The 21,471-nt window shown below is 38.5% G+C and overlaps 1 protein-coding gene across 1 annotated transcript in view; it reads right to left on the reverse strand.

Annotated features, from left to right (window-relative positions):
• eif4e3 (eukaryotic translation initiation factor 4E family member 3) overlaps positions 1–21,471 on the reverse strand; it is a 203,331-nt gene that overhangs the window by 77,209 nt on the left and 104,651 nt on the right. Inside the window, exon 5 of the mRNA XM_051921532.1 lies at positions 6,077–6,143. Coding sequence (XP_051777492.1) covers positions 6,077–6,143 — 67 coding nt within the window. The remainder of the gene's footprint in view (positions 1–6,076; positions 6,144–21,471) is intronic.

Consider the following 21,471-nt stretch of genomic DNA (forward strand, 5'->3'; position numbering starts at 1 on the left):
TGAAAACTTTTTAAAAATATGGCAGGATCTAATCAATAACATTTTAGAATAAGCTTCCTTCCTTGCTGCTTCAAAGATTTTCTTTCTTTCTTTCTGGGATTACATTTTGTTTTGTTAAGTTTGATTTGATTGTACAGATTATTAGATTTAATTAAAAGCAAATAACAAAAAAAAACTGGAGTGTTATCCTCACTGCTTTTCAGCCATTTGCAGTTCCTGTATTACATAAAGCAGAATATTAGGCATTTATTTTAGAATATGCAATATAGGCGCAATAATACTAAAAACTCCTTTGGGCACAAGAGGTTAAATTTTATTTTAGCATTGCACCCAGCAGAAGGCACTACCTTCCTCTAGTAAAAGTGTTCTGTTAATAAGAAGGCGGTAGGGTTCATTTTCAATTATTTGTATCTTTCCTCAGAGTTTCGCTCTATTTTATACAGTTTTTTCAGTGTCCTTCAACATAATTAACTAATCAAGTAGACATCTTTTTTTGCTTAGTTACCATTTTTACCTGTACAAAGTAACCTTCACCACAGTTAATACATCAGTCATTGCACACACAAGTAAACACAAGTAGTAATTATTATATTCACATTTTCAAAGCTTAACGATATTTCTAAACTTCACTATTGCTACACTGGTCACAAGAGGAATGCACCTATTGCTATACTTGGACGTTAGCAACCAAACTATAGATTAGCTGCCAGAAAACAGTCACTAGGCTCACAGATCATAGCAATACCTTAAACATGGGACTACAGTGGTGCCTGAAAGTTAGTGAACCCTTCAGAATTTTCCATATTCCTGCATAAATATGATTTGAAATATCATCAGATTTTCACACAGGTCATAAAAGTAGATACGGAGAACCCAGCTAAACAAATAGTAAATAAATGACCAAGTATGATATTTTTGTCTCATCTGTTTAGCTGGTCTGTCCATATCTACTTTTAGGATTGTTATAAGCCATATTTTGAGCACCACTGTAACTTCAAGTATGTTAATACACCAAAACATTTGAGGAAAAAAAAAGAATTAACAGCAACAAGCATTTGTTACTAAAATCATAAAATACATAGGAAGGGGATGATGGCTAGACCATTAAACTTACGGGTTTTGTCTGTTGTACATATCTTTAGACCACCCAGAGGTTTACATTATTTCAAGAATACTGCTATGTAGCAATCTACATATCAGTAAATCTTTCATGGCTTTCCTGCATGCTTTTGTGTTAGTTTGTGTTTCAAAGAACTACTTCTGTAAGGGATTCTTCGACTGGGCCACTGATCAATTGGGGCACAAAAGAAGGACTTCTGGTTCAGTCTTTTGACAGCCCGCCAAGCCTTGACTCTATAAGACAAGAAAAAACTCCCAAAAAAACCCTTGGAAGAAATCTGAGGTAGGGCAATTCAAAGAGAGACCCTTTCCAGGTAGGTTGGGCGTACAGTGGGTGTCAAAAAAAAAAAGTAAATACAATATAATACACAGAGCAGAACACAAGTAATTCTCAATATAATACAACAGTACAACAGTAATATTACAAGTATAGAGCAAAATGCAAGAGTAGATGATATTGCATAATAAGATTCAGATTTGATTACGATTTTGATTAAGAAAGTAAGATTGGTTATGGGATGTACTCTTGACAGAGCAGAACAAAAGTAATTCTCAATATAATACAACAGTATAACAGTAATATTACAACTATAGAGCAAAATGCAAGAGTAGATGATATTGCTTAAAAAGATTCAGATTTGATTACGATTTTGATTAAGAAAGCATGATTGATATTGGGATGTACTCTTGACTCCCTGTAGACAGTGTGGTATATCGGGGACGTAGAGGTCACCAAACCTGGGCACAGACAGGCACAGTGACACACAAGTGCAAAACCACCACACACTTCTTTCTTTTTTTCCCTTGTGGGAAAACATCTTCCCCGCTCCCCACATGTATGACACAGTCCCAGCAATGCTGCTCAGTCCCTTCTCCCTATCTCCTTCTCTTCTCTGCCGTCTCCACTCCTCTCCAACCAAGCTTTGTCTTCCTCCTCCTGACTCTGGCTTCTTAAATGGAGTGAGGCGGCCTCTGTTATAGTGCACCTCGAAGTGCTCCAGGTGCTCTCAGATTCTCTTCTGGCAGCACTTCCAGTTATGGCAGAAGTGTTGCAGTCAAGGGCTCTGGCACTGTCCAGGCGCCCCCTGATGGAGGCCATGGGCCCCAGCAGGGTTGAGCTTCTAAGCTCCAAACCAGTGGCCCCGATGTAATCCAGGGGGTTTGCCCTCTCATGTTTCGGGAGAGGTATTGCCCTGGATATGTCCTCTCCCTCAGTCCTTCCATCATTGTTCTTTTTTTTTGTTTGTTCTTTATTTCGCCTTATACAATTTCTTATATTAGGAATTTGTTAGTTGTCGCATACCCCTTGGGGTCAGAGCGCAGGGTCAGCCATTGTACAGCGCCCCTGGAGCAATTGAAGGTTAAGGGCCTTGCTCAAGGGCCCAGCAGAGTAGGACCTCTTTTTACCAGTGACGGGGATTCGAACCGGCAACCTTCGGGATACAAGCGCTGATCCTTAGCCTCAGAGCCACCACTCCGCCTTAAATAGGGGTGTCCTGGCCAGCTAAGGGCCTCGGCTGCCCACCACAGAAGAAGCGAAGGAGAGAAAGACAACAAAACTGAGTGCCATTATGAACAAAGCTCTACATTGTCTCTGTGACACACTAACACACTGCATTTTCAGCCAACGAATTATTCAATAGAATTGTGTCAAGAAATGCCACATGGGCTCCTTTACACCAACAGCAATATACAGTCAACCCTTGATATACGACCGGTCTGACATGCGAACAACTTGATTTACGACCAAAATTTTTGTTTTGATTTACGACCAACATCTTGCATTACGACCTGAATGCGGTCACATGTATCCGCTTGTGCGATTGTAAACAAACAGCCGAGAGCGTTTGTAAGCGTCAGTCGGAGCCCAGATACATATGTTTGTGGACGTAATTTCGGTCAGTGCAGTGATTTATATAATTTTTTTTGATAATTGCTAAAGAAGGAAGAGAAGGTAATGAAGGTAAAGAAAGCGATCACAATCGAAACGAAGAAGGAAATTGTGTGGAAATATGAAAGTGGTGTTCGTGTGACCGATCTCGCTAATATATACAGCATGTCGAAATCCACCATCTCGACAATTTTACAAAGAAAAGATTTGTATAAGGAGGCTCCTTCCAAACAATAACCACCTTCCATTTCATTCTCCTCCTCTTCCCTTCCTGCAGCCCAAAGATGTCAAATTAAATGGTAAGTACAGTGTGAAATTGTTGTTTCTGTTAGGCTAGGCACTTTTTATAACTTTTTGGTTAGTACATTAGAAAAAGTATTGGTGTTTTGGTAAATTATGCACATTAAACAACCCTTTTTTATTATGAAAAGGTTAAGTAAGTGTTGCTGTGGGAGGTTCAGAACGCATTATGGGTATTTCCATTATTTCTTATGGGAAAAATAGTCTTGACTTACAACCAACTTGAGTTACAACCAGCCCTCGTGAATGAACTGAGTTCGTAAGTCAAGGGTCCACTGTACCTGCATAAGGCCTTACTGCGACTGTGACTGCCAAGACAGAAGATTTTATTTCTTTTTAGTTATTCTGGTGTGTGTCTATTTATTTATTTACTTACTAGATGCGATACCTGTTTAAAACGGGTTTAAATCTAAGCAATCAATGTAGCCATCTGTGTTACTATTTGCAGTGTATCCATCTAATGCATATATCACTGTTATATGTCATTTGGTATGGGATTCGTAAAAGCATTGTTAAGGTTTATGATGCGCCATCTATTTAACTCTTTTAGGGCGGATGTCGACTTTTGTCGACAGGAGGGGTTGAGGGCGAATGTCGACAAAAGTCGACATCCAGGGAGAAAGGACAACAATCAGCTGTTAATGGCGACAAAACTCAATGTCACGTCACAGGCATTCCCTCTGTGCTTGGAGGAATGCTAGACTCATTGACTCGGCAACTAATCCTTGCGTGTGCGTGAGTTGCGAAATGTAAACAAAGGCAAAATGGCATCGACATGTCACAAGGGAGCGAAGCAAGTATAGAAAAGAAAACACTCGGCAGACGATGTTTTTCGCATTATCGCGGAGTCTGACTCTGATTTTTCAGAATCAGATTTTATTGACAGTGATCAGGAGATTGAGCAAGAGAGTGAGAAGCCGGCATCAGCTGATCAGACACCAGCCGATGCCGCGCCAGCTGATCTGCTGCCAGCTGAGCACATTTGCGCAGCCGATGCATCTACGGCAAGGTTCGCGTTGGAGGAATACACAGACATTGATCCGTGGGAGCCGAACTGGCTACCGTACTTCACAAGATGGCACAGCTTGCTGTTGGACACGACAGATCACCAGCTGCTGGACTACTTCAGGCTGCTCTCTCCTGATGCTGCTTTTCAGCTACTGTCAGACGAGACAAAAAGGTAGGCAGAGAAATTTTTTGAGTCGCGGGCTGCACTTGCATCGCATTCTCGTTTTTCAAAGTGGAAACCCACAACAAAAGACGAGATGAAGGGCGTTGTGGCATTACAAATAGAGATGGGACAGAACTGGTGATATAACTTCAGGGAGCATTGGTCCAAACATGCTTTGTCCCCTGGTGGCTTTGGACAGGTTATGCAGCTTGATGATAGGTACGTGATGCTGCAAAGTTTTATTCACTTCTGTAATAAACAGAAGCAAATCCCAAGGGGTGAGCCAGGCTATAACTCCATGCATAAAGTTCAGCCCCTGCTTGACATTGTGGAACCATCATAGAAACAATTTTATCAGCCTGGCCATGATTCGTCTGTGGATGAATCTATGATATAATAAAAGGGACGCCTTTTTTTCTGCAAATTTATGCCAGTCAAGCCCACAAAGTATGGCATAAAGGATTTTGTACTGGCAGAAGCAAACACTGGTTTCTGCCTGAAAGTAATTACATATACAGGAAAGTATTTCTTTCAAAGAGAGAACTGTCCCTTGACAAGTCAGGTTGTGCTGGAGCTGCTTCAGGGCTATGAACATTTGGGTCATGTTGTGTACATTTGGACAATTTTTATACATGCCAGACAGGCTGAAGATGAAAAGAGGTGACAATACGGTTTTCATGCGGGCAGAAAACTTGGTGGCAGTAGCATGGCACAATGGCAAATGGGTGACTTGTCTCTCTACAGTACACACTAACAATATATGTGAGAAAGTGCAGCAACAGACAATTGAAAAGTAGACACCAAAGCAACACATATTGTAAGTAGTGCAATGTGGCAATGACTGAAATTGGCTGCTTTGAGCGAAATCAGACTTTGCAGGACTTTGCTGTGTAAAATGTATGTGAAATATATGTGAAATCATATAGTATGCAGGCTCATACAACATGCAAGAAGTAACATTTGTCAAAAGTAAATATTTTTTGTTGATTTGATATGTTAAACAATTGCTTTGTGTTCTTTTTTAAAAAATGTTAGTTTTTGGAAAAATATTCAGCCCTGGGAGAAAAAAAACAAAACAAAATTTGCCCTAAAAGAGTTAAATGACAAAGACATAGCAACTGGACAAACCCAGAGACACTTACTCTTTAATTAAGTTGAATTTATTTAATGAACTTCTGTGAAAAGCCAAAAGTACCCTAGGGGACAAATAAATATCTACCTAAAATTCTTTTAAATTTATAAAATCATTGCAAAAGAGTGCTATAAGGATGAAATTAATGCATGTATATTACGTTAAAATACTTTTTCAAGCTATCAACAAGAGTACAATTTATATATTTATAATGTTTACGCTAATAAAATGCTTGCAAAAAAAAAGTTAAATATTGTACATTTATCATGGCTTGTTTAAGCACTTTGAGCTACTTTTTTGTATGAAAATGTGCTATATAAATAAATGCTGTTGTTGTTGTAAAATCTTATTTCAAATTGCTAAAATCAAAAGGCAGCACTGAGGGTTAAAGTATTCCAAATACAAAACACTTCAAATAAAGAGTATTACAGGATTTCAGACTAGTTTAAGAGGTCATAATTACCTGATGCACAGAAGTCAACAAATTGTTCACCAATTGTGGCAAGCAAAAGCTCTATCCAAACTGCAGACTTGTAAATAAGTGGAGAGAGAGAGAGAGAGACAATTATATTTATTTTTCACAATATTCACTTTTTTAAAATTTCATATTAATTTTATTAATTGCATGTGTTACAGAAAAAAGATACTAATTTAACTATGCTAACATTTATGAAAAACTTTATAATGATAGAAAAAGAAAAGTAAAATACCTGTACATTTAAGATATAATCTTTTTTATATATTTAACCAATTAAAACAATAAAAGGCACTCTTATCTGAGTGAAAATATATACATTTTGAAACCATCACAAACACTAAAACATCTTCAGTCATTCAACAGTAAACATAAAAAGAACCACTTACTTAATAAAGGCCATTTTCAGTACCTTAGTTGAGGCACAGTGATCCCTCACCTATCGCGGGGGTTACGTTCCAGAGCCCCCCGCGATAGGTGAAAATCCGCGAAGTAGCGACCTATATTTATTTTATTATTTATACATATTTTAAGGCTTTATAAACCCTTCCCACACTCTTATAAACCTTTCTCACTCTCTTGTTAACCTTTCCCACACTCTTATAAACATTTCCTATGCTCTTAAACACTCTCTACATTCTTAAACACCGCAGACCAACACTGCACACTGCACGCAGCGATCAGACGTCGATGTGTCTGCACTCGCTTTGTGAAGGGGGGCAGCTGAACTCACGCTGAGCAGAAATGGACTTTGTGCTGCTTCTGCCAAAATGCCTGCTTGTCGCTCTGCGCGTTCGGAAGGAGGAGGAGGAGGAGTAGGGGTGTGTGAGGGCTGAACTCACGTTCGCTCAAACCCCCCTCCCTGGAGGCGCAGTACGCTCCTGCCACTTCGCATTGTCAAGGGGGTGGGGAGCTGAATGAACGCTAAGGAGAAGTGGACTTTGTGCTGCTTGTCGCTCTGCGTGTCAATAATTTAAAAGCCTGTACAGAACCTATTTTCCTGTTTCACTGTCTTGTCTTGCATGAAGTTAAAATGTTTTATAATAGTGAGATGTTACTTATATCCTTAGCCCGACATCCACATATCATATGTGTTAACAAAGTGTGTTTTATTAGTTTACATGTGTTTAAAGCATGTGGGATGGGTATTTTAAGGCTTAAACTATAAAAATGTTTATTTATATGGTCTTTCTATATCGCGGATTTTCTCCTGTTGCTGATGGGTCTGGAACATAACTTCTGCGATAGGCGGGCAATCACTTGTATTTAAAAACCCGCGAAGTCGTGAATCCGCGAAAAGTGAACCGCGAAGTAGCAAGGGATTACTGTATTGCAAAAATGTATTTATTATTCATTTACTATTATGTAACAAGACCTTAACACACACTTACTTGGGTCATATTAACACTTCCAAAAAAATCAGCAAAGTTTTTCTTCATTTCTGCAATGTGACTGCTAAGAAAACTTAACTCTGGGGTGGTCTAAGGTGGCTTAACTGAGATATTTCTCTCGATAGTACTTATTTAATATAAGACCTGGGAGTGCTTCATATTAACAAGTAATTTTACATCATTTCAATCTGCCACACTACACAGAGATGAACAACTTATCTACTAATGTTTTATAAGTGTCATGAAGACTAAAAGAAGCATTTATTAAGTTCTTGTTACACAAGAGTAAATTAATAATAAATGCATTTTTTGCAGTACCTAAACTAAGCTCCATTTTCCACTGCACTGAAATGTAATAAGCATACAGAACATGCAGTTTCTGCTTTATTCACAATCACTTCCTTAATATACAGTGCATCCGGAAAGTATTCACAGCGCATCACTTTTTCCACATTTTGTTATGTTACAGCCTTATTCCAAAATGGATTAAATTCATTTTTTCCCCTCAGAATTCTACACACAACACCATAATGACAACGTGAAAAAAGTTTACTTGAGGTTTTTGCAAATTTATTAAAAATAAAAAAACTGAGAAATCACATGTACATAAGTATTCACAGTCCCTTGTAGCTCAGGTCAGGTGGAAACTTTTTTATGATTAAATGTTTATTGAAGCAAACAACAACACTACTATAAACCATATACAGTATAGTAATCAGTAGCTGCCAAGAAAGAATTATCAATCAAGTTCAAAGGACCTTGTTTCCAGCACCCATCACTCTTCTACTCCACCGTTTCAGACCTACACAAGGATGAACCTCAACAATTTTGTTAAGGATGACCATGGGAGCCAGCAAGAAAGATGCAACCCTCATAACTTGTTCCTAGGCTCACAAATTAATGAATAAGATGCTTATGTTTTTAACAACAAGCCATCCATCAATGGATCAGCAATGTCAAAGATTGCTATTTAGTAAGTTGGCACCAAATACTTGTTAATCCTAGTGACTAAGAGTTAAAGAAGAATGAAAAAGAGGCATTCCAGCATGAGCTTGAGGAGGAGGGGAGGGGAGACAAGATGAAAGAGAGTCATAAGGTTTCCAGCAAGAGGCCAAAATTATCTGAATTGAAGTGGGAGTAGAGAGGTTCATCAGAAGAAACTTGAGGATGGGAGGAGGTGGATGTACAGTTGTGCTTGAAAGTTTGTGAACCCTTTAGAATTTTCTATATTTCTGCATAAATATGACCTAAAACATCAGATTTTCACTCAAGTCCTAAAAGTAGATAAAGAGAAACCAGTTAAACAAATGAGACAAAAATATTATACTTGGTCATTTATTTATTGAGGAAAATGATCGAATATTACATATTTGTCAGTGGAAAAAGTATGTGAACCTCTAGGAATAGCAGTTAGTTTGAAGGTGAAATTTGAGTCAGGTGTTTTCATTTAATGGGATGACACTCAGGTGTGAGTGGGCACCCTGTGCTTTTTTAAGAACAGGGATCTATCAAAGTCTGCTCTTCACAACACGTTTGTGAAAGTGTATCATGGCACGAACAAAGGAGATTTCCAACGACCTCTGAAAGAGAGTTGTTGATGCTCATCAGGCTGGAAAAGGTTACAAAACCATCTCTAAAGAGTTTGGACTCCACCAATCCATAGTCAGACAGATTGTGTACAAATGGAGGAAATTCAAGACCATTATTACCCTCCCCAGGAGTGGTTGACCAACAAAAATCACTACAAGAGCAAGGCGTGTAATAGTCGGCGAGGTCACAAAGGACTCCAGGGTAACTTCTAAGCAACTGATGCCACTCTCACATTGGCTAATGTTCATGTTCATGAGTACACCATCAGAAGAACACTGAACAACAATGGTGTGCATGGCAGGGTTGCAAGGAGAAAGCCACTGCTCTCCAAAAAAAAAAACATTGCTGCTCGTCTGCAGTTTGCTAAAGATCACAAACCAGAAGGACGGATGAGACCAAAATAGAACTTTTTGGTTTACATGAAAAGCGTTATGTTTGGAGAAAGGAAAACAATGCATTCCAGCATAAGAACCTTATCCCATCTGTGAAACATGGTGGTGGTGGTGGTAGTATCATGGTTTGGGCCTGTTTTGCTGCATTTGAGCCAGGACGGCTTGCCTTCATTGATGGAACAATGAATTCTGAATTATATCAGAGAATTCTAAAGGAAAATGTCAGGACATCTGTCCATGAACTGAATCTCAAGAGAAGGTGGGTCATGCAGCAAGACAACGACCCTAAGCACACAAGTCGTTCTACCAAAGAATGGTTAAAGAAGAATAAAGTTAATGTTTTGGAATAGTCAAGTCAAAGTCCTGACCCTAATCCAATCAAAATGTTGTGGAAGGACCTGAAGTAAGCAGTTAATGTGAGGAAAGCTGTTCTGTACGGAGGAATGGGCTAAAATTCCTCAAAGCCAGTGTGCAGGACTGATCAACAGTTACCTGAAACGTTTAGTTGCAGTTATTGCTGAAAAGTGGGGCACACCAGATGCTGAAAGCAAAGGTTCACATACTTTTGCCACTCACAAATATGTAATATTCAATCATTTTCCTTAATAAATAAATGACCAAGTATGATATTTTTGTCTCATTTGTTTAACTGGTTTCTCTTTATCTACTTTTAGGACTTGAGTGAAAATCTGATGTTTTAGGTCATATTTATGCAGAAATATAGAAAATTCTAAAGGGTTCACAAACTTTCAAGCACAACTGTAGATAGACAGAAGTTGTGCACTGTTAATGTACTTTAGCTTAAATCCTCAAAGAGAAACGCAAAGTAAATTTTGGTAACAGAAATTAAAAACAGCAATAATGTATTTAATTTAATTGGTCTTTTCAATACAAGCAAGTATAAATTAAAATTTTACACCATAAAAATACTTCATATACTGTAAATGTACAGACAGTATACTGTTTTCATCATAAATATTTTATGCCTCACTGTCTTTAACATCTTGACTTACAAGGAGTATATGATGGCTAATGTTTTCAAATACGATATTAGAAAGTTTATGTTCTGTACTTCACAAAAAGTTTCTGTATAATGTTTAACCCTTTTCTAAGAATATGTCCTGTACAGTTGTAAGAACAGCACTTGCTGTTGTGTAACTAAACAGTTCACCATCATATCTTATCACGCCACTGCTCTATCCAGGTAAGAGCAGCGTCATTAACATTCTTAAGATCTTCATCGGAACATGTAGGGCCGCTGGAACATTCATGGAGAATGTGGTCCATTGTTTGGGTGGGCTCACCACAAGGGACATTCTGCACTTGTTGCGAGTCCCCATCTAAACAGGCTGTTCCTTGTTTTGCCCACCTTTGACCTAGCTCGGTTAACACTAGAATTACCAGAGTCTACGAAAAAACTTGTAGATCCGGCCCACCTTAAAACCGTTCTCACCTCTCTTTTGTCTTCTAAATGTGCCGATTAAGAGGAGCAGCGAACAGCCGGCTATTCCATCCCCCACCGTCGCAGAACGTTCACTAAGTTTTCCCAGCTCATGCCTTGTTTGATTACCTGGGAGTGACTGAACTGCTGGAGTTTTAGAATAGAAATAATAGATCGCCATTTGGAATACATGCATTTCATGCGTGATCCGTTTCTACAGTAATCTGTGTAAACACATTGCTAAAACAGAAACTTTTTCATATTTTAGTAATAAATGTTACAAAATGTAGGCATAAACTATAGAATGTATAAAGCCCGAGTTCCTAATATCAAATAAACACTTCCACAAAAACTCAACACACCATATAACAGCTTCCGTGGCGTAGCGCGCTAAGATTTGCCTCTCAGACCGAGTAGCTTTTCTCTGCCTCACAAACATGAGTTCAATTCCCCGCTGGGGATAAAGTGTTACTTCTTTTTATTCTTTTTAACCTCAAACGGACATAAAATTTGTAAATTGGTATGCACTGTCAGTTAATGAGATCGTTATATTTTCATTTGGGATGCTCCTTTTAAAATATTTTTTTAACAATTGAGACTGCAATTAACATGAACAACTGTCCTTATAACTTATTTTTTTCAAGATCCATAACACACAGACAGACAGAGCACTGCGTAATACAGAGACAGACAGGCAGAGATATACAAACAAACAGGGAAGGCACATGTACTGAAAGAAAAAAAAATCAACATGCGCGTTGTTTCTGCAGCACTGAATAAGCTCACCCGCTCTAACATCACCCCTCCCCGATCTGGCTCTCTAAGTAACAGCGCAAGTACAGACGCAAACCAAGTGTAATCAAGAGTCCTGGTTCGATCCCCACTCACTCCTATATTTGCTGTTTTCAGTAGTAAGCTGCTCTTTTTGTTAATATTATACAGTACACACATGCACTTGATTTGTGTCTGTACTTGCGCTGTTACTTAGAGAGTCAGATCGGGGGAGGGGTGATGTTAGAGCGGGTGAGCTCATTCAGTGCTGCAGAAACAACGCACATGTTGATTTTTTTTTTCTTTCAGTACATGTGCCTTCCCTGTTTATTTGTATATCTCTGCCTGTCTGTCTCTGTATTACGCAGTGCTCTGTCTGTCTGTGTGTTATGGATCTTGAAAAAATAAGTTATAAGGACGGTTTGCTGACTTGGAGCACCACTGCCTTACTGTGCCACAGAGACGCGAGTTCGATTCCCAGCTTTGAAGAAAGTGGTTTTTTTTTTTCCTCAAACGGACATTGAATTTATAAATTGGTATGCACTGTAAATCGTTAACTTTAAAATGTCAGTCGCGGTTATTTCTGTTGATTAATTCATGCTTTTTTACTTAGAGTCAGAACAGGAGCTTTTTCAGCTTATTCAGCTTCTGATCTGACTCAAACAGCGCCAGTATAACTTCACACCCAACCTGACGCTGTTCGTTTTCAAATAATATTGCATTACTTCGACGATGTTTTCTGATTGGTACTATTCGCGTCATAAAATGATTTCTTCAAAATGTCACATATATTTGTCTCTTTCTTTTTTTAAAATGTGCGTTGTAGCACTCAGCAACTGGCCACCTGCATGTTCTTGCGCACACTAAATCAGACAGCGCTATATGCAATCATCAGATTCAAATGTTAACAGTTATATAGCACAGAATGGAAATCAGCAGTTCTTAGCATTCCACCTACTGTAACTTGCTTTCTTTTTTCTTCGGTTATAGTCTTGAATAAAAGTGCACTTGTTTTGTTATACTTTTACATCAACATATGTTCCTGTGTTTGAGCTACATGGGCATGCTCAAAAAATACACGTATAATGCCACGAAAAGTGCATGCAGACACTTCAGTTTCCAAGCATTGGTACGACAATGCAGTCACAAGTACACTGCAGAGCTTTAGCGCGTCTTTATGTGAAAACAGCATCAGATGGGGAGTGTCTGATGATTGCATATAGCGCTGAAGTTACTGCTCTTTACTATGCTTTCCTCTGCATGTCCTGGAGTACAAAAGAAACAGCATACAGCAACACATGGGAACTGGCAATACTGGGGGAAAAAAAACACGTGGTCGTATGTATCGTGATACACTGCAGAACTATAGCGTGTCTTTATGTAAAAACAGCAGTGTCAGGTGGGGGGCGGTAGGGATGGATCCTGAACGCGACTGAGACAATGAAAAGTGAATTTTAAAAAAATAAAGCTAACCTTTACAAATATCATAAATTACACTGGCTGTTACAGACTGAAATCAAATGTATCATTTTATTCTAAAATAGTGAAAATAAGCACACTTCTCAAATGGGAGTTGTGCAGGATCGAACACATGACCTTCTGATTCCCAGTCAGCGACTGATACTGTTACGCCACGGAAGCAGTGATAGTTAAGTCATGTCAATGTCTCACACTAAGGCGGTTTTTTTTTGGCGGTGGCTTTTTTTTGTACCTTTTGTGAAAGTGTTTCTTTGATATTTGGACTTCAGGCTTCATACATTATATAGTTTATGCCTACATTTTGTCATTTGCTACTAGAATATTGTAAACCGTTTCTGTTTTAACAATGTGTTTACACAGATTACTGTAAAAATGCAACACATATGAAATGCGTGTGTTCCAAATAACAATCTTATTATTTCTACTCTAAAACTCCACTTCACTCCCAGATAATCAATCAAGGCATTAGCTGGGAAAAGCTTGTTTACGTTCTAAGTCGTTGGGGGGATGGAATAGCCGGCTGCTGGCAGCTTGTCTTTATCAGTACATTTAGATGACAAAAGACGCTGGCGGAGAGGTAAGAAAGGTTTTAAGAAGCGATTTAAGGTGGGCCGGATCTACGAGTTTTTTCGTAGGCTCTGGTAGTTCTAGTGTTAAGCGCGACCCAGCCTTTCCTAGATGGGGATGTTCCATTGGGTAGATGCTCTTGAGGTGTAGGAAGAGCTTCATTGGGAGGGCTACAGTCAGTCTCTTGCCACCTCTCGAGCATATGTTTTGTGGACTGCTTTGTATTAAGGGGTTCCACTGTGGCAAAACTCTGACGAGAAGGTAGTCAGTGATTTACCTCCTGGTGATGGTGAAGTGGGTGTCTGGAGCCCATCAGTTGCTTGAACCTTTCTACTCTTGAACTACTTTCTCGTCGTATATGGGAAGGTGCAATCCCGGCCAGCCTATATAAAACAGGAAGGCGCGTTGTTTGCAATGTGCCGGTGATGATTCGGCATGCACTATTTAGCTCAGGGTCAACCTTGTTGGCATGGGTTGACCTAGCCCACACTGGTGCACAATACTCTGCTGTTGAATAACAGAGTGCCATGGCCGTTGATTGCAGGGTCTTAGGGTCTGCTCCCCAGGATATGTTTGCTAGCTTGCTAAGGAGATTATTCCTGCTGGATATCTTCTTTTTGAGTTTAAAAATATGTTCTTTAAAAGACAGTGTCCTGTCCAGAGTGATGCCTAAGTAAACAGGATGTTTGTTGTTCTTCAGTACTTTGTCATTCCACCTGATCTCTAGAGTTGTGTTTGCTTGTCTATTGTTAAGACGAAAGGTACAGACCTGTGTCTTCCCTGGGTTGGCATTAAGGAACCATTTAGTGTAATACTCAGAGGTTGTTGAGGGCACTGGTAAGTCTCTTTTGGATATCTTGGAAGGAAACAGACTGGGAGGCTAAGCAGAGATCATCTGCATAAATTAACCTCCCAATGTTGGTGAACACAGGCTGGTCGTTGTTACAGATATTGAACAGAACAGGAGCCAGCACTGAACCTTGAGGAAGTCCATTTTTCTGATTCCTCCAGTGACTATTTTTACCGTTAAAATAAAAAAATGGTTACTTTAGAACCATGTTGACATTCTTTTTCAAGAACTATACTGTCCTTATTATGGTAATGGGTAAAAAAAACAAAAAAAAAAAAACAAATAAATAAAAACTAACACAGCAAGGTGTACCTTGGTGGTCCAAAGCCCAATCAAAATATTACTTTCTTTTTGTTACCTAAAAATTAAATATAGAGTAAATATTACAGAAATTTTAAAAGTATACTGGGTTAGTGCTGCTTCAATCAAATCCCAAGAGCAGTTTTTGTCTGTATGAAGTTTACATGTATTCTGGGTAGCTAAGTGTATTTTCATCCCACTTACACAATTACACACATACTGTATGTAATAAATTTAAGGGTTAATGGCAGTGCCTTCTACAAGGTGTTATTGCAAAAAAATACATATAAAATATATAGTGCTAGTGACTAACCCTAGGTTTTGTTAATGGTCACTGGAAAACACAATTTTACTGGAAACTGTATTATACTGAATTCAGGCAAGTAAATAATAGGAATAATGGGAATTTTAGGTAAAAATATCATTTCACCCGGTAGCATAACCTATAAAAATGGTAGCTTCTATCGGATTTAAACGTAATGCCTTGATCTTTAATCTCTCACTGTTACAAAGTTTTGGAAGGTCTAGATCAAAACCAGTTAACACTAGAATTACCAGAGCCTACGAAAAAACTCGTAGATCCGGCCCACCTTAAATCCGTTCACACCTCTCTGCCAGCATCTTTTGTCATCTAAATGTGCTGATAAAGACAAGCTGCCAGCAGCTGGCTATTCCATTCCCCCACCGACTTAGAAGGTGCACGAACTTCTCCCAGCTCATGCCTTGATTGATTATCTGGGAGTGGAGTTTTAGAGTGGAAACAGATCGTTATTTGGAACACACGCATTTCATGTGTGTTCTGTTGCTACAGTAATAATAATTCAGTACATTTATATAGCGCATTTCTCAGTACTCAAAGCGCTATCCAGACAGGGAGGAACCAGGAAGCGAACCCACAATCTTCCACAGCCTCCTTAATGCAAAGCAGCAGCACTATCACTGTGCCATGTGTAATCTGTGTAAACACATTGTTAAAACAGAAACTTTTTCATGAAATGCGTGTGTTCCAAATAACAATCTATTATTTCCACTCTAAAACTCCACTTCACTCCCAGATAATCAATCAAGGCATGAGCTGGGAGAAGTTCGTGTACGTTCTAAGTCGGTGGGGGGATGGAATAGCCGGCTGCAGGCAGCTTGTCTTTATCAACACATTTAGATGACAAAAGATGCTGGCGGAGAGGTGTGAACGGGTTTAAGGTGGGCCGGATCTCTGAGTTTTTTCATAGGCTCTGGTAATTCTAGTTATAATCGTGATTTACTTTAACTTATTACACATAGCATTAACATTTTCAGACTGCACATTTACGTGGCCCATGGAATGAATTGAATGTTTTAAGTACTGCGCAATAAAGAACCACCCTTCAATGTTCTTTAGGAGACGACTTTACTGACCTGTGCAAGTGTTTGAATTGACCAAGGTATGCCGTCGCACCTGGCTTATGTTGTATCCAGGACGTGATGGGTTTCGACACCCAGTTCTCCGGAATATTGTACAGTGCATCTGGAAAGTATTCACAGCGCATCACTTTTTCCACATTTTGTTATGTTACAGCCTTATTCCAAAATGGATTAAATTCATTTTTTTTCCTCAGAATTCTACACACAACACCCCATAATGACAACGTGAAAAAAGTTTACTTGAGGGTTTTGCAAATGTATTAAAAATAAAAAAACTGAGAAATCACATGTACATAAGTATTCACAGCCTTTGCTCATTATTTTGTCGATGCACCTTTGGCAGCAATTACAGCCTCAAGTCTTTTTGAATATGATGCCACAAGCTTGGCACACCTATCCTTGGACAATTTCGCCCATTCCTCTTTGCAGCACCTCTCAAGCTCCATCAGGTTGGATGGGAAGCATCAGTGCACAGCCATTTTAAGATCTCTCCAGAGATGTTCAATCGGATTCAAGTCTGGGCTCTGGCTGGGCCACTCAAGGACATTCACAGAGTTGTCCTGAAGCCACTCCTTTGATATCTTGGCTGTGTGCTTAGGGTCGTTGTCCTGCGGAATGACGAATCGTTGCCCCAGTCTGAGGTCAAGAGCGCTCTGGAGCAGGTTTTCATCCAGGATGTCTCTGTACATTGCTGCAGTCATCTTTCCCTTTGTCCTGACTAGTCTCCCAGTTCCTGCCGCTGAAAAACATCCCCACAGCATGATGCTGCCACCACCATGCTTCACTGTAGGGATGGTGCCAGGTTTCCTCCAAACGTGACGCCTGGCATTCACACCAAAGAGTTCAATCTTTGTCTCATCAGACCAGAGAATTTTCTTTCTCATGGTCTGAGAGTCCTTTAGGTGCCTTTTGGCAAACTCCAGGCGGGCTGCCATGTGCCTTTTACTAAGGAGTGGCTTCCGTCTGGCCACTCTACCATACAGGCCTGATTGGTGGATTTCTTCAGAGATGGTTGTCCTTCTGGAAGGTTCTCCTCTCTCCACAGAGGACCTCTGGAGCTCTGACAGAGTGACCATTGGGTTCTTGGTCACCTCCCTGACTAAGGCCCTTCTCCCCCGATCGCTCAGTTTAGATGGCCGGCCAGCTCTAGGAAGAGTCCTGGTGGTTTCGAACTTCTTCCACTTACAGATGATGGAGGCCACTGTGCTCATTGGGACCTTCAAAGCAGCAGAAATTTTTCTGTAACCTTCCCCAGATTTGTACCTCGAGACAATCCTGTCTCGGAGGTCTACAGACCACTCCTTTGACTTCATGCTTAGTTTGTGCTCTGACATGAACTGTCAGCTGTGGGACCTTATATAGACAGGTGTGTGCCTTTCCAAATCATGTCCAATCAACTGAATTTACCACAGGTGGACTCCAATTAAGCTGCAGAAACATCTCAAGGATGATCAGGGGAAACAGGATGCACCTGAGCTCAATTTTGAGCTTCATGGCAAAGGCTGTGAATACTTATGTACATGTGCTTTCTCAATGTTTTTATTTTTAATAAATTTGCAAAAATCTCAAGTAAACTTTTTTCACGTTGTCATTATGAGGTGTTGTGTGTAGAATTCTGAGGACAAAAATGAATTTAATCCATTTTGGAATAAGGCTGTAACATAACAAAATGTGGAAAAAGTGATGCGCTGTGAATACTTTCCGGATGCACTGTATGTAATTCACCACCTCCATCCCCCCTATTCTTCAACACAAATTATATAAGTGCAATCAGCAATGCAAGGGGGTCAACATTGCCTCACCTCATCAAATTTGTATGTATTTATACCAATTTGTGAGGAGTAAGAAGCAGCCAACAGAGTAGAGAGCGCTGCATGTGCTCAAGGACACAATTTGCTAAGCATGTCTTCTTTGAGCTTCACTGACCTTTCATTGCTCCACTTTCCTTTTGAAAGTTGAGTTGCATTCATTTGCATAAAGTGTCAGGACAATTTGTCTGCACAATTCCTTCAATTTCTTCTCGGAGCACAGCTGAAAAAAGGCCGCAATAGGATCCACTACCCAAGAATATGCCACTCAATACGGCATTATTACCAAAATATAAAAAAAACCAAACAGGTCAGCTAATTTTCTTTTTTCAATAACATTTCCAAATCTGTCAAAATGTTTTTGAGATTTGGGAGTATTTAGTTTTTCTATTGTTGGTGGGGTTTTTACCCCTAAATAATGATAAATCAAAATGTCCATTCTTAGCAGATAACAAATGTCACAGATGTACAATCTTGCTAAATTTCACCTTTTTCACAAAATGGGGAATATTATTTTGGTTGATGATTGAGTTTTGCATTAGAATGTTTATAGACCAATCAACTGCGGCATTAAAACCACCGACAAGTGAAATGAGTAACATGGATTCTTTTATTACAATGGCACCTGTCAAAGGGTGGGATATGTTAGACAACAGCATAAAGAAACATAGGGATAGATATATATAGAGATACATTCAAACAATTATTACATACATACACAATGGATCTGTAGATTTAATTATATAAGGATACAATTGTCAATTTTGCCCATCAATCTACACTCAATAACCCATAATTAACAAAGTGAAAGCAGGTTAGGTGCATTGGCGATCCTAAATTGTCCCTAGTGTGTGTACCCTGCGGTGGGCTAGTACCCTGCCCGGGGTTTGTTTCCTGCCTTGTACCCTGTGTTGGGTGGGATTGGCTCCAGCAGACCCCCCATGACCCTGTAGTTAGGATATAGCAGTGTGTTGGATAATGAATGGATGGATGGATGAAAGCATTTTTGGAAAGTTTTGCAAATTTTTGCTTGAGTGAACAAGGTTTAAAAAAAAAAAAAAAGGAAGTCATAAACGTCTAAAAATAATGATGGTAATACTATAGTACTGCACCCCCACCAAAACACCACCCCCAGGTAAACATACAATTGGCGATAAACTTGAAAACAAATTCTTGAGTGAGCTAAAATAAAATCTCGCATGTTAAGTCAAGTTTAGTTCAACTGACTTTTTTCCATTGTACGATATATACATAGTGCACATTGCAAGGTTACATTATGGGTTTTGTGAACTTTTTATTCGACTTTTCATTGTGTTCAGTTTTGTAAGTTTATTTGCTAACAATTTCAGTTCTTATTGGTTGCAAGTTTTGCTTCCTCACTTTCTGTGACGTAAATAGGTTTAGGATATAAACTTGGCCTCCTTTTGGAAATTTGAGGAAGCAACACTGATATTAGCACTGCCTGAATCTAAAAGACAAATACAGTCGCAGCATTAGAAACCATTAACCAGGAAAAAAAAAAAAGGCTGTGAATTATCAGGAAGGAAAGGAAGGTGGAAATCTTGCTAAATTGATGTTTACAAAATCCTACAAAACAATATTAATGAAACTCTGGAAACTGAAATCACTTACCTTGCATACTCTGTCGAAGGGGTTTCATATTAAAGATTTTTTGAAATTTCATTATAAAAATAAAGTACTTCACTGCACACAATGAAAAGCACATTCCTGTAATAAGGTGGCTACTGGTTCAGTATCTTTCTTGGTTTCAGCATTGTAAATGGAGACGAAAAAACAATTTCAAATTGGTGACTTGAACTCAAACATGCCAGTTTTACACATAAAAGGAAGGTGGAAAAAACTTTTAAAAAATTCTTCTTGTAGATTGCATAAATGAATAAGAACTACAAAAAACGGGAAAGGTGTTCCTTTGCAGCAACAGAAAGCTGCATTTTTTAAACAAGGAAATGATCCTATTAAAGACAGAACCAAAGGTTTTATTAATAATATACTAACAGGAGAAATAAAATCTGGCCAATACCATTTATTAATAATTACACAAGTCTTATATGACTCCTAAATTACCATCTTAGCCACCATTTGATATTAAACCTGAACATGATTATGGTTTTATTCTGTGTTTTATAAAACATCTAATTAGTCTGTTAATATTACTGATGCTGAATCCCATTTTCTGTTTCCTATTACAAAAAAGACATTGATTGTATGAAAACTAGCAGACTTTTTTTTATTTGTAGGAAATTAAAGCATTTTATGTTTTTAAAAATTACAGTGAACAAGATAGACAATATTAGAATAATTGTATTACTAATACTAATATATGGTCCTTGTATTTAGCATTTTTACACTATTTCTCAAGTTTCAATCTAGATATGAACTGCTAAGGCTGGTGTCAATGTTAGCAATACTGAATTATTGTATTTTTCCATTTTAGATGTACCATGTTTCATTATAAAATACTATGTTTAACACTGATTTTCATTATTGGAGATGACCGAGGAAGACCTATTTGTTTCTGTTTTTTCTTCCTTTCTTGCATTTCAGAGGATTAGAACTCTAAATTGTTAATTTAATTTGTGACTCGAAGAGAGAAAAGATGTGGGAGAAAGAGACAGAGAGCTATTCTGAACTGTTTCTTTGTATCTACTGTTGCATCTGAATCGTAAAGATCACCACAAATTGAAGAAAGCATGGGTAAGACATGTATTTCTAATTTGGTAATAAAAGTAAACAGACATGTATTAATCTGCTCTGCAATCTGATATTTTATTATCAAAATAATCTGACATAGAGCTTGATTATATTACAGTAGTGGGAAACTTAGCAAAACGCAGATGAATCTGGACAATTTTTATGCTCTCTCCAAAGAAAATTAAGTTTAGCCTTTTTGTTAATTTACAATATACACACTCAAAATGTTATAATGGCTGGGGACTTCACCTATGAATTAACCGCTGTTTAACGCTGCTGATCTTCAACAATGACTACTACAAAACTGTCAGACAAATGGTGATTTCACCACTTACACTGCACTCTTAAGTGGATCATAATTTCTCACAAGTCCATTAATCTTTAATAACAATTTGGTGTCTTCAAATCTTGCAGGGTAAGATGTCATTATTTGTGACTATGGTCTAATTTTTCTGTAACTTTAAATGACCAGCTTTCATTAGTTCAACCTGCAACTAGAGGTTTAGTCCATGCTTGTTAGAAGATTATTTTAATCTCAGTATAAATGTATATATTGTTTAATAACTTATCTTTTACAGATATCTGTCAGAACTACGTAAGAAACACTTAAAATATACTTAAGGGTAGAAGGATAATTTGCCATGTAATGCAAAAAAAAAAAAAAATCAAATGAGAAGGACA

The sequence above is a fragment of the Erpetoichthys calabaricus genome, chromosome 18, assembly GCF_900747795.2.
Source record: "Erpetoichthys calabaricus chromosome 18, fErpCal1.3, whole genome shotgun sequence".
NCBI lineage: Eukaryota > Metazoa > Chordata > Cladistia > Polypteriformes > Polypteridae > Erpetoichthys > Erpetoichthys calabaricus.